The sequence below is a fragment of the Eschrichtius robustus genome, chromosome 1, assembly GCF_028021215.1.
Source record: "Eschrichtius robustus isolate mEscRob2 chromosome 1, mEscRob2.pri, whole genome shotgun sequence".
Lineage (NCBI taxonomy): Eukaryota > Metazoa > Chordata > Mammalia > Artiodactyla > Eschrichtiidae > Eschrichtius > Eschrichtius robustus.
The window spans coordinates 163670757-163684534 of NC_090824.1; the positions used below are offsets into that span (position 1 = coordinate 163670757).

General features: G+C 37.9%; 1 protein-coding gene across 8 annotated transcripts in view; it reads right to left on the minus strand.

Moving 5' to 3' along the window:
* Nucleotides 1-13778, minus strand: part of SEC11A (SEC11 homolog A, signal peptidase complex subunit) — a 50431-nt gene that overhangs the window by 20501 nt on the left and 16152 nt on the right. For all 8 annotated transcript variants that reach the window (XM_068558372.1, XM_068558340.1, XM_068558381.1 and 5 more), the window contains exon 2: nt 605-714. In XM_068558372.1, the coding sequence (XP_068414473.1) occupies nt 605-714 (110 nt within the window). The remainder of the gene's footprint in view (nt 1-604; nt 715-13778) is intronic.

Here is a 13778-nt window from a genome sequence, read left to right on the forward strand (position 1 = left end):
GTTGCTAAATTAGGTTTTTAAATCCTTAAGAGTACGAGTACAAGGATAGGGAAGGAAGACAGTGGAGAAAAAAAAGTCAGTACTATTTGTCACTTCAAGAGATGGCATTAATATACTCAGAATTCCTGAAGTCTATTTAGAAGTGATATTTAAAGGTCAGCAGGAAACATGGAAATAATTAGTGATGCTTCTGTACTGACACTGAAAACATGCTGCAGAAAAATTCTTAATTTGTAAAGATGATATATAATCTTGTAAATTAACAACTAAGTATCAGCCCTGATATACCAAAGTAAAGAATGTAAGAAGACAGAAGGATTTCAGGAAAATAAAGTATACTGAAACACTTTCTTAACAGATGTGCCAAAAATAAAGCTCACATAAACATTTCATAGAAAAGTCATGAGCCCTTTGGGATCTGAATGGAAAGTGCCTAACAAGGTTGAGAATTTCTCACAACTGAGAAAGACTAACAGATTTTCTTCCAGGCCCTGTTCTGGGAAAGAGTAGTGTCTAAAGGAATGATATATCAGTTATTCAACATTTCAATTTTTCTCCCAAGTAATGCCATGCAATTCCATGCCTTGAAAAGAAAAACTGTTACCTGAGCACCACTACAATTGGACTTTCACTTCCAGTTATGACCATTAACCCCTTCCAGATCATTAGTGCCGAGGAGACAATCATTCCAAAATTTAGGACTTGATAATAGAGCTGTAAGAACAAGAGAAGAGATCAGATCCATAATTATCCTCGCCTAGGAAAGCACTGAGTAATATCAATTTTAAAGTTTTAAGTAGTACTATTAGGGTACCTGAAGTTCTAAGAAACTGTTTAAAATACTGTAATAATTACACCATCAGCATCCCAGAACATCCCCACCCAAAGAACCCTGCCGTTTTGTTTGCTAAAACACATTACATTTATATAACATTATTTTCAGAACTTTTCACATAAATTATTTCATTTGGGCTTCACGACCATTCAGCTTAAATTCAATCACATACATGACACATACCAGCCAACAGCAACATACCTCTGCTTCTAAACTCTAATACTTACTTTTCTACAATACTTATCCCTTGATAATTATGGGCTATTCAATGACATTTAACTTGACCCCTCATTTTACAGCTGAGGAAATTTAGTCTCAGAAAGGAAATGACTTATCAAAGTCATACAGCTTGTCAGTCACATCGTTAGGACTTGAAGGCCAGCCTTATGTCCTACAAAACTTACACTGCTCAACAAATTGTAAAATTCTATGACTTAAATAAGCAAATATAATACTAGAAAGGTATTTCAAGTGAGGGAAATATATGAGCTTATTGTGTTGTACTAATGCTGGATAATGAATAAAAGTAGAGAGGATGACTGGACACCATGGCAGATAGTTCAGGGGAGGAAAAGATGGTGCTGGAGAGCAGTGACAGAAATCTGAAAAAGCATATTAAGCTCAGATTATGAAGACCCTTGAATGTATGACCGAAAATGTGAACTTAAAAAGACAGTCATAAAATAAAGTGAAAAAATAAAAGTTTCAAAAATATGTCCAATGTAAGTTCACTTTTGTCATTTTAAAAAATATATGTGCTGGGACTTCCCTGGCAGTCCAGTGATTAAGACTCCATGCTTCCACTGCAGGGGGCACAGGTCACGGGTTCGATCCCTGGTCGGGGACTAAGATCCCGCATGCCGTGTGGTGTGGCAAAAAAAAAAAAAAAAAGTTTATATATATATATATATATATATACACACACACACACACACACACATATATATGAGCATATGGGCATTCTACAAGACAACTGTTACAGTCTTCAAAAATTCAATGTCATGAAAATAAAGGTGGGGGACTGGAATAAAGAGACATAATAACCAAATGTAACGCATAAACTCTGGTTAGATCTTGGTTCAAAAGAACAAAATGCATATAAGAAAAAACCCTAACTATAAAAGACATTTTGGGGTCAATTGGGGAAACTCAAGTTATGACTTAAATTATACTAGGAAATTAGTGCTAATTTTCTTACATATGATAATGGTATTGTGGTATGTAGGACACTGTCACTCGTAAGAGATGCATGCTTAGCAGTAATTAGTAGTAGTAGTTAGGGGTGAACTGTCATATCTGCAATTTGTTTCAAAGGATTCAGAAAAAATTATATATATATATATATACACACACACACACAAACATACACATAAGTACATACAGAGCAAATATGGAAAAATGTTAAAAACTGTTAAACCTGTGATAGCTTACAGGTGTTTGCTGTACTATTCTTTCAAGCTTTCTTTTTTTTTTAGTTTTATTGAGGTATAACTGACAAATAAAATTGTTAAGATATTTAAAGAGTACAATGTGATGATTTGATATACCTTGTGAAAGAATTCCCCCAAGTTAATTAACACATTCATCACCTCACGTATTTACCTTTTTTATTTTTCTTGGGGATGGGGGTGATACCTTTCAATTTTTCTTATTTTTTAAAGTATAGACAAAACTGGAAGAAAATAAACTGGTTACACCTGGGGTAACAATACCAGGCAATTTTGTTTCATTTGTTTATCCACATTTTCTTTTCTCCTTTTTAAATTAATTTTTATCAAAAGATTACATACACATGGAGTCAACAGATATATATAATTAAAAAACAAACCCCTGCATATCCTGGCCATGGCAGGCCACCCCCAGCAATCATTTTCATCTCTTTTAGCTATTTTACCCTCATCCTTCAAAAAATTAATTGCTTCTCTTTTCATAAATTTGGAACATCATCTATAAACTATTTATTATGATGAGGATTTTAGCTCTCTTATACCATTTTCTATTTTTTCCCCTGCAATTAACCTGTTTTTCCTGCATACTCTAAAAAAAGGTTTCAGGTTGCATATTATTATAAACGTATAGTTAATCTCTGGATGCACACACAAGAAACTGGGGACAATGGCTGCCTTTGGAAAGAGGAACTGGAACTCAAGGTGGAAGGAAAATTCTTTCCAATATATATGCGTCATGTTTTTTAAGTTCTTACTAAATTCAAGTATCACCTATTCAAAAATAAGTTGTTTAGGTTTTTTTTCTTAAGTCCACATTAATGGCCAGAACATATTTCCAATGAAGTATGACATACTCTATCAACATAACATCATGCACAAAGGAAGAAAGAAAATACGGACGTTTTCTTACGGACACTTAGAAATACCTGCTGTTCTTTGAGTAATATAGTAATATGAGTATACAGATGTGATTTGAAACCTAGTTTGACACTCCCATTTATGGTGAGAAAACTGAGGCACAGAGAAGCTAAGTGATGCACTCATGGCTGCACAGCTCTTGGCAGGCAGAGGAGCAACTAAAACTTAGGTCTCCTAAATTCCATCTCAAGATGGTAGCTTTTTTGTTTTTTTTAATAGATCTTTATCGGAGTATAATTGCTTCACAATACTGTTAGTTTCCATTGCACAACAAAGCAAATCAGCCATATGCATACACATGTCTCCATATCCCCTCCCTCTTGAGCCTCCCTCTCAGCCTCCCTATCCCACCCCTCTAGGTCATCGCAAAGCACGAAGCCGATTTCCCTGTGCTATGCTGCTTCCCACCAGCCAACTATTTTACATTCCGTAGTGTATATATGTCGATGCTACTCTCACTTCACGCCAGCTTCACCCTCCCACCCCATGTCCTCCAGTCCATTTTCTATATCTACCTCTTTATTCCTGCCCTGCAACTAGGTTCATCAGTACCCTTTTTTTTTTAAGATTCCATATATATTTGTTAGCATATGGTATTTCTTTTTCTCTTTCTGACTTACTTCACTCCGTATGACAGACTCTAGGTCCATCCACCTAACTACAAATAACTCAGTAACTCTTTTTATGGCTGAGTAATATTCCATTGTATATATGTGCAACATCTTTATCCATTCATCTGTCAATGGACATTTATGTTGCTTCCATGTCCTGGCTATTGTAAATAGTGCTGCAATGAACATTGTGGTACATATCTTTTTCTGAATTATGGTTTTCTCAGGGTATATGCCCAGTAGTGGGATTGCTAGGTCATATGGTAGTTCTATTTTTAGTTTTTTAAGGAAACTCCATACTGTTTTTCATAGTGGTTGTATCAATTTACATCACCACCAACAGTGCAAGAGGGTTCCCTTTTCACCACACCCTTTCCATCATTTATTGTTTCTAGATTTTTTGATAATGGCCATTCTGACCGGCATGAGGTGATACCTCACTGTAGTTTTGATTTGCACTTCTCTAATAATTAGTGATGTTGAGCATCTTTTCATGTGCCTCTTGTTCATCTGTATGCCTTCCTTGGTGAACTGTCTACTGAGGTCTTCTGCCCATTTTTTAACTGGACAGTTTTTTTGATATTGTGTTCCGTGAGCTGTTTGTGTATTTTGGAGATTAGTCCTTAGTCTGTTGTTTCATTTGCAAATATTTTCTCCCATTCTGAGGGTTGTCTTTTTTGTCTTGTTTATGGTTTCCTTTGCTGAGAAAAAGCTTATAAGTTTAATTAAGTCCCATTTGTTTATTTTTGATTTTATTTCCATTACTCTAGGAGGTGGGTCAAAAAAGATCTTGCTGTGGTTTATGTCAAAGAGTGTTTTTCCTATGTTTTCCTCTAAGAGTTTTATAGTGCCTGGTCTTACATTTAAGTCTTTAATCCATTTGGAGTTTATTTTTGTGTAGGGTGTTAGGGAGTGTTCTAATTTCATTCTTTTACATGCAGCTGTCCAGTTTTCCCAGCACCACTTACTGAAGAGGCTATCTTTTCTCCACTGTATGTTTTTGCCTCTTTTGTCGTAAATTAGGTGCCCATATGTGCACGGGTTTATCTGGGCATTCTGTCTTGTACCACTGATCTATATTTGTTTCTGTGCCAGTACCATACTGCCTTGATTACTGTAGCTTTGTGGTATAGTTTGAAGTCGGGGAGCCTGATTCCTGCAACTGCATTTTTCTTTCTCAAGAATGCTTTGGCTATTCGGGGTCTTTTGTGTTTCCATACGAATTGTAAAATTTTTTGTTCTAATTCTGTGAAGAATGCCATTGGTAGTTTGATAGGGATTGCACTGAATCTGTAGATTGCCTTGGGTAGTATGGTCATTTTCACAATATTGATTCTTCCAATCCAAGAACATGGTCTATTTCTCCATCTGTTTATGTCATCTTTGATTTCTTTCATCAGTGTCTTATACTTTTCTAAGTACAAGTCTTTCGCCTTCTTAGGCAGGTTTATTCCCTAGGTATTTTATTCTTTTTGTTGCAACGGTAAATGGGAGTGTTTCCTTAATTTCTCTTTCTGATTTTTCGTTGTTGGTGTATAGGAATGCAAGAGATTTCTGTGCATGAATTTTGTATCCTGCAACCTTACCAAATTCACTGATTAGCTCTAGGAGTTTTCTGGTGGCATCTTTAGGATTTTCTATGTATAATGTCATGTCATCAGCAAACAGAGACAGTTTTACTTCTTCTTTTCCAGTTTGTATTCCTTTTATTTCTTTTTCTTCTCTGATTGCTGTGGCTAAGACTTACAAAACTATGTTGAATAAGAGTGGTGAGAGTGGACATCCTTGAATTGTTCTTGATCTTAGTGGAAATGCTTTCAGTTTTTCACCATTGAGTATGATGCTTGCTGTGGGTTTGTCATATATGGCCTTTATTATGTTGAGGTAGGTTCCCTCTATGCCCACTTTCTGGAGAGTTTTTATCATAAATGGGTGTTGAATTTTGTCAAAAGGTTTTTCTGCATCTATTGAGATGATCATATGGTTTTTATCCTTCAGTTCGTTAATGTGGTGTATCACACTGATTGATTTGCATATATTGAAGAATCCTTGCATCCCTGGGATAAATCCCACTTGATCATGGTGTATGACCCTTTTAATGTGCTGTTGGGTTCTGTTTGCTAGTATTTTGTTCAGGATTTTTGCATCTATGTTCATCAGTGATATTGGCCTGTAATTTTCTTTTTTTGTAGTATCTTTGTCTGGTTTTGGTATCAGGGTGATGGTGGCTTCGTAGAATGAATTTGGGAGTGTTTCTCCCTGTGCAATTTTTTGGAACAGTTTGAGACGTACCCGTGTTAGGTCTTCTCTAAATGTTTGATAGAATTCGCCTGTGAAGCCATCTGGTCCTGGACTTTTGTTTGTTGGAAGATTTTTAATTACGGTTTCTATTTCATTACTTGTGATAGGTCTGTTTATATTTTCTAATTCTTCCTGGTTCAGTCTTGGAAAGTTGTACCTTTCCAAGAATTTGTCCATTTCTTCGTGATTGTTCATTTTATTGGCATATAGTTGTTTGTAGTAGTCTCTTATAATCCTTTGTATTTCTGTAGTGTCAGTTGTTATTTCTCCTTTTTCATTTCTAATTTCACTGATTTGTGTCCTCTCCCTTTTTTTCTAGATGAGTCTAAGGGTTTATCAATTTTGTTTATCTTCTCAAAGAACCAGCTTTTAGTTTTATTGATCTTTGCTATTGTTTTCTTCGTTTCTATTTCATTTATTTCTGCTCTGATCTTTATGATTTCTTTCCTTCTATTGACTTTGGGTTTCCCATGTTCTTCTTTCCCTAGTTGTTTTAAGTGTAGGGTTTATTTGAGATATTTCTTATTTCTTGAGGTGAGGTTGTATTGCTATAAACTTCCCTTAGAACTCCTTTTGCTGTGTCCCACAGGTTTTGGGTCGTTGTATTTTCGTTGTCATTTGTTTCTATGTATTTTTTTATTTCTTCTTTGATTTCTTCAGCGATCTCTTGGCTATTTAGTAGCACACTGTTTAGCCTCCATGTATTTGTGTTTTTTACAGTTTTTTTCCTGTAATTGATTTCCAACCTCATAGTGTTGTGGTCAGAAAAGATTCTTGATATGATTTCAATCTTCTTAAATTTACTGAGGCTTGATTTGTGACCCAAGATGTGATCTATCCTGGAGAATGTTCCATGTACACTTGAAAAGAAAGTGTAATCTGCTGTTTTTGGATGGAATGTCTTATAAATATCAATTAAATCTATCTGGTCTATTGTGTCATTTAAAGCTTGTGTTTCCTTATTAATTTTTTGTTTGGATGATCTGCCCATTGGTGTAAGTGAGATGCTAAAGTCTCCCACCATTATTGTGTTGCTGTCGATTTCCTCTTTTATAGCTGTTAGCAGTTGCCTTAGGTATTGAGGTGCTCCTATGTTGGGTGCATATATATTTATAATTGTTACATCTTCTTCTTGGATTGATCCCTTGATCATTATGTAGTGTCCTTCCTTGTCTCTTGTAACATTCTCTATTTTAAAGTCTATTTTATCTGATATGAGTATTGCTACTCCAGCTTTCTTTTAATTTCCATTTGCATGGAATACCTTTTTCCATCCCCTCACTTTCAGTCTGTATGTGTCCCTAGGTCTGAAGTGGGTCTCTTGTAGACAGCACATATATGGGTCTTGTTTTTGTATCCATTCAGCAAGCCTGTGTCTTTTGGTTGGAGCATTTAATCCATTCACGTTTGAGGTAATTATCGATATGTGTGTTCCTATGACCATTTTCTTAATTGTTTTGGGTTTGTTTTTGTAGGTCCTTTTCTTCTCTTGTGTTTTCCACTTAGAGAAGTTCCTTTAGCATTTGTTGTAGAGCTGGTTTGGTGGTGTTGATTTCTCTTAGCTTTTGCTTGTCTGTAAAGCTTTTGATTTCTCCATCGAATCTGAATGAGATCCTTGCCGGATAGAGTAATCTTGGTTGTAGGTTCTTCCCTTTCATCACTTTAAGTATATCATGCCACTCCCTTCTGGCTTGTAGAGTTTCTGCTGAGAAATCAGCTGTTAACCTTATGGGAGTTCCCTTGTATGTTATTTGTCGTTTTTCCCTTGCTGCTTTCAATAATTTTTCTTTGTCTTTAATTTTTGCCACTTTGATTACTATGTGTCTCACGTGTTTCTCCTTGGGTTTATCCTGCCTGGGACTCTCTGCGCTTCCTGGACTTAGGTGGCTATTTCCTTTCCCATGTTAGGGAAGTTTTCGACTATAATCTCTTCAAATATTTTCACAGATCCTTTCTCTCTCTCTTCTCCTTCTGGGACCACTATAACGCGAATGTTGTTGCATTTAATGTTTTCCCAGAGGTCTCTTAGGCTGTCTTTATTTCTTTTCATTCTTTTTTCTTCATTCTGTTCCCCACCATTCTGTCCTCCAGGTCACTTATCCGCTCTTCTGCCTCAGTTATTCTGCTTTTGATTCCTTCTAATGTATTTTTCATTTGTTATTGTGTTGTTCATCTCTGTTTATTTGTTCTTTAATTATTCAATGCCTTTGTTAAACATTTCTTGCATCTTCTCGATCTTTGCCTCCATTCTTTTCCCAAGGTCCTGGATCATCTTCAGTATCGTTATTCTGAATTCTTTTTCTGGAAGGTTGCCTATCTCCACTTGTTAGTTGTTTTTCTGGGGTTTTATCTTGTTCCTTTATCTGATACATAGCCCTCTGCCTTTTCATCTTGTCTATCTTTTTATGAATGTGGTTTTTGTTCCACAGGCTGCAGGAATGTAGTTCTTGCTTCTGCTGTCTGCCCTCTCCTGCCACTCCCTTCTGGTCTGCAGAGTTTCTGCTGAAAAATCAGCTGTTAACCTTATGGGGTTTCCCTTGTATGTTATTTGTTGCTTTTCCCTTGCTGCTTTTAATATTTTTTCTTTGAATTTAATTTTTGTTAGTTTGATTAATATGTGTCTTGGTGTGTTTTTCCTAGGGTTTATACTCTATGGGACTCTCTGTGCTTCCTGGACTTGGGTGACTATTTCCTTTCCCATGTTAGGGAAGTTTTCAACAATAATCTCTTCAAATATTTTCTCAGACCCTTTCTTTTTCTCTTCTTCTTCTGGGACCCCTATAATTCGAATGTTGGTGCGTTTAGTGTTGTCCCAGAGGTCTCTGAGCTTGTCTTCAATTCTTTTCATTCTTTTTTTCTTTATTCTGCTCCTCTGCAGTTATTTACACCACTTTGTCTTCCAGCTCTCTTATTCGTTCTTCTGCCTCAGTTATTCTGTTATTGATTCCTTCTAGTGTATTCTTCATTTCAGTTATTGTGTTGTTCATCTCGGTTTGTTTGTCCTTTAGTTCGTCTAGATCTTTGTTAAACATTTCTTGTATTTCCTCAGTCCATGCCTCCATTCTATTTCCGAGATTCCGGATCATCTTTACTGTCATTACTCTGAATTCTTTTTCAGGTGGATTGCCTATTTCCTCTTCATTTATTTGGTCTTGTAGGTTTTTACCTTGCTCCTTCATCTGTGACATATTTTTTCCGGCTCATTTTTTTTTTTTTTTTAATTTTTTGTGAGTGGGATTGTGTTCCTGTCTTACTTGTTGTTTGGCCTGAGGCTTCCAACACTGGGGTTTGTAGGCTATTGGGTAGAGCTGGGTCTTGGTGCTGAGATGAGGAACTCCATGAGACCTCACTCTGATGAATATTCCCTGGAGTCTGAGGTTCTCTTGTTAGTCCAGTGGTTCAGACTCAGAGTCCCACTGCAGGAGCTTCAGCCGGACCCTGGGCTCATGAACCAAGATCCCGCAAGCCGCCTGAGGCGTAGAAAAAAAAAACAAAAAAGAAACAAACAAAAAACCGAAAAACAGTAACAAAGTAAAAAATAAAATTAGACTAGGAACCTAATAGATACGTTAGGAAGAATATAAAAATAAAAGTATAGATGAATCAACCACCAGAAGGTACATCAATACCACAATAGTAAAAAAGAGGAGGGGAAAAAGAAAAAGGGGGGGGAAGTCTTGGCTGTGGGGGGCAGGGCCTAAGCAGGGGTGAGGTTTGCGTGGTGGGTGGGGCCAATGCTCAGGACCCACAGGGCTGGAAAAGGCCCTGGGGGCTGTGGGGGGTGGGCCTCAGGCTCAAGGAACAGAAGGGTCCCAGGCGTGCCCCCACCTCTGGTCTCAGAGGGCAGGGGCCTCACCTGGGAGCCCAGCAGGCTCCCTGGGCTTGAGTGGGTAGGGCAATCGCCCTCTGCTCCTCTCTTGCTCCTCCCAGAGGGCCCCTCCCGCCTGCCTCTCCTGATCTCCCAGGCCTCCCTCATATGCCCTCAAGAACCCATGTGGCCTGGAGTGGGCTTTGGAGAGCAGGGGACCGGCCTGGGAGCGCAGCAGGCTCCCTGTGCCTGAGTGGGCAGGGCAATCGCCCTCCACTCCTCTCCTGCTCTCTCTGGGGGCCCCTTCTGCCTGCCTCTCTTGATCCCTCCAGCCTCAGGGGCGCTGATCCTCTCTGGCCTCCACTTCTCCTCCCCCCTCAGTCCCCCTACATCCTACTGGTTCACTTTGGGGTTCCTTCCGTCTCCTTGGGCATCAGAGTCCCCCACCAGCAGCTGGCAGGCACCCTAGTTGTAGGGAGATGCTAACTCCACGTCTTCCCACACCGCCATCTTGACTCCACCTCAAGATGATAGCTTTTTAAAAGACAAAAAGTGGTCTTTTTATTCCAAAGACAGAGTTGAGGAAGTAGAGTGGGAGAGGCTAAAAGTAGGAAAACTAGCTTCTAAGAAGTGATTATGGTCAACCTATGGATCAGCAGTCAGGAATTCAGCTAAAGGCTCTATTTTCCAAACTTCCCATGCTAAAAAAGCCACCTATAGTACTGGTTAAGACAATAGATTATGGGCCCTGATCTAGAATCACTTTAGGAAGGGCTGTGGGATTCCATAAAAACTACAAAATATAGTTTCATGATTCCTTATTTAACATCCTTGGGGGTCAGAAATGCTTCGTAATTCAGAATTGGCCAGATTTTGAAAAGGTAACATACCATATAGCACATAACACCCCAAGCAGGCAATATCCCATAATCAACCATATTAATATTTCTCCAGCAAAACATAAAAAATTCACACTGAAATAAATAAAACTAAAAATAGCTACATGTTGGCCAGTTCAAATCTGTTTCGTTGAGGAAAATCTTTCCATTTTCAGAAGGGCACAGATGTAGCATTGTCAGAACAGGTGTGCAATATCTAATAAAATAACTGTTCTTTTTTTTTTTTTTTTGGCCGTGCTATGCAGCGTGTGGGATCTTAGTTCCCCAACCAGGGATGGGACCCATGCCCCCTGCATTGGGAGTGCAGAGTCTTAACCACTGGGCTGCCAGGTAAGTCCCTAAAATAACTGTTCTTTAAAAGAAAAATGAAAGACTTAAAAATCGTGATTTTCTCTGTCCCTGCAAGGAGGTCACTACAATTACCCTTCTTTTTTTCTTCAGACATGTAATACTACTTTTTGCTATAGAATCATTGTTGTGAAATGCATCTAATCATCAAGATCATCCTCATCATTCTTATTAGAGAAAGAGGTTAAAAGTCCCTCAATACATTTAACTGGCAAATGTTCCTTAAAAGGTGCCTGTTTGCATACTGCTAAGTCAGTCTGTGAGCCAAAACCTAGACAGAAAGCACACTATTTGCTAAAACAAATATTCTCCCTGAGCAAGTTTGAAAATGTCCTATTTTTCTCTTTCTTTTCTCCCCTTTTTTGTGACAAAAATCTTTACTGAAAAGACAAACATATTGCCTCCCTAGCCCCTGCTTTCTTTGCCACTATATCTGAATGCTAATGAATATACAGAATCAATGTACAGAAAGAAGTGCTTTTTTGGGTACTGGCAGAAATAAGGTGGCAGCTACCTAACCTTCTCATACCATTTGGCTACATCAAGCTAACTATTAATAAGACATTGTGACATATGTAGAATAATAACCACAGAATTGAATAGCCCCATTATTTTTTCTAAGAAGTGACTGGAACATTATATCCCTCAGTGTTCAAGGTGTAACTAGAAAAGAATGTTATTAAAAATAGTCAGAGCTCTATGTAATATCTTTTGGTAGCTATGGTATAGGGAGATCTGTGTGTGCTATTTTTCTTTTGCACTTTTAGGAAGTAGTGTGTGGAGACTTCCCCCAAAAGTTCCATTACTAGAATAATCCACATGACAACTTAAAATACACAGTAAGTAATAAATAACAAGAATTTAAGAAAAACCTACAACAGAAAATTCAGCAAAATAAAGCTGATAGTAAGTTTAAATATTATAATTTAACAAGCCATAATCTGGAAATTATATACTGTGCATTTGTCCTTTAGTTATCAAATATACCATTATATTTCCTGTTCTTGTAAGAGATACTTGAAGTTCAACATATAGGATATTTCCATAAAAGTCAGACTTCTAGCCATCTCAAGCGAAGACAGAAGTGACCATGGAAGCAAAAATGTGTCCCAGAGCTACAAAATAGCCATTGGCCTAAGTCTTAAATTCCACTTACCTTGCGACCTCAAACTAAGAGACTCATTAATTCATAACCACAATTCCCCTGGTTTCTAACTCACAGAAGAAGCAGCAATAGAAGCTAGGGCATTAGAGGCAGATACATGGACAGCAGGTACAAGTGAAACTGATGGTGTTGGAAAAATTGAAGTGCATTCAGAATAGACACTGTTATTATGGTCCAATAAAGTCACTGATAGTCCCAGTGAGGATCTTAAAAGATTAACAACAATAACAAAAGTTCCTGAATAGTCTAAACAGGCATAATACCAATAAGATAATTTTCATTTTAAAAAATCCATTAAATCTTTTAAAAATCTGACAAATGAAAACACAACACATGTACAGCAGTTTCATTTGTAACAGCCTCAAATTGGGGAAAAAAAAGACAAAAACCCAAATGTCCATCAACAGGTGAATAAATAAATTACAACATTTCCAAGTAATGGAAAACTACTCAGGAATAGAAAACATGAACTACTGAAACACACAACATAGATAATCTCCAATATATGCTATTCAGGCCAAAGTGGAGGAACAGGGACCAAATTTACCTCCCTGCCTGAAATAACTAAAACACTGGACAAAGTATATGCAACAAAGGTTTTCAGACACTGGACATGTGACTGTGTCCAGGTAGCATAGGACTATGAAAGGAGAAACAAGGTGAGCCCTACAATTGCTCCAATTTACAGAATGGATAGTTTCCAGGCCACAGGGCAAAACAGAAATGTAGCCAGAGCCTAGAAGTCTCCTTGACTTGAGGATAAAGAACTGGGAGTTTGGGGAAGTGAAGGCAACTTAGATTGTAGGGCAGTACAGAAATGAGAACTACACAAAGATCTACAGAGGGTCTCTTCTCAAGTCTTCAGCTGAGTGATGATCAGCAATGATCAGCACATGCATTTCAGGGAAGTACCAAGGACGGAAAAAGAACCAACTAAAAGGAGCAGACAGGACAATTGTAAAAGCTCATATGGGGCAGGGATAATTTGTTTCCACCAGCCAGAGTGGAAATGTTCATAACACATGGGCTTTGGATAGCATACTCAAAAGTTATTGTTCAGTTGTGGTGCAAAATTAACCTTAGACCGAAGGCTACTCTGGACTTGCCTAACAAAGCCTTTTAAAAAAGCCTTGAAACAGGAATTCCCTGGCAGTCCAGTGGTTAGGACTCAGCGCTTTCACTGCCGTGGCCCAGGTTCAATCCCTGGTCAGGGAACTAAGATCCCACAAGTTGTGTGGTGTGGCAAAAAAAATAAAAATAAAAGGTAGGGGAAAGACTGAGCACATTAAATAGAGATTCAGGTGATAGAAAATATATCCAAGACCCAACCCAAACCTCTGGAGATGAAAAAGAAAATGCCTGAAGTGAAAACCACACAGCATACCACCCTGAAAGCACCCAATCTTGTCTGAAAACCACACAGAATGGAATAATAGCAGATTAGA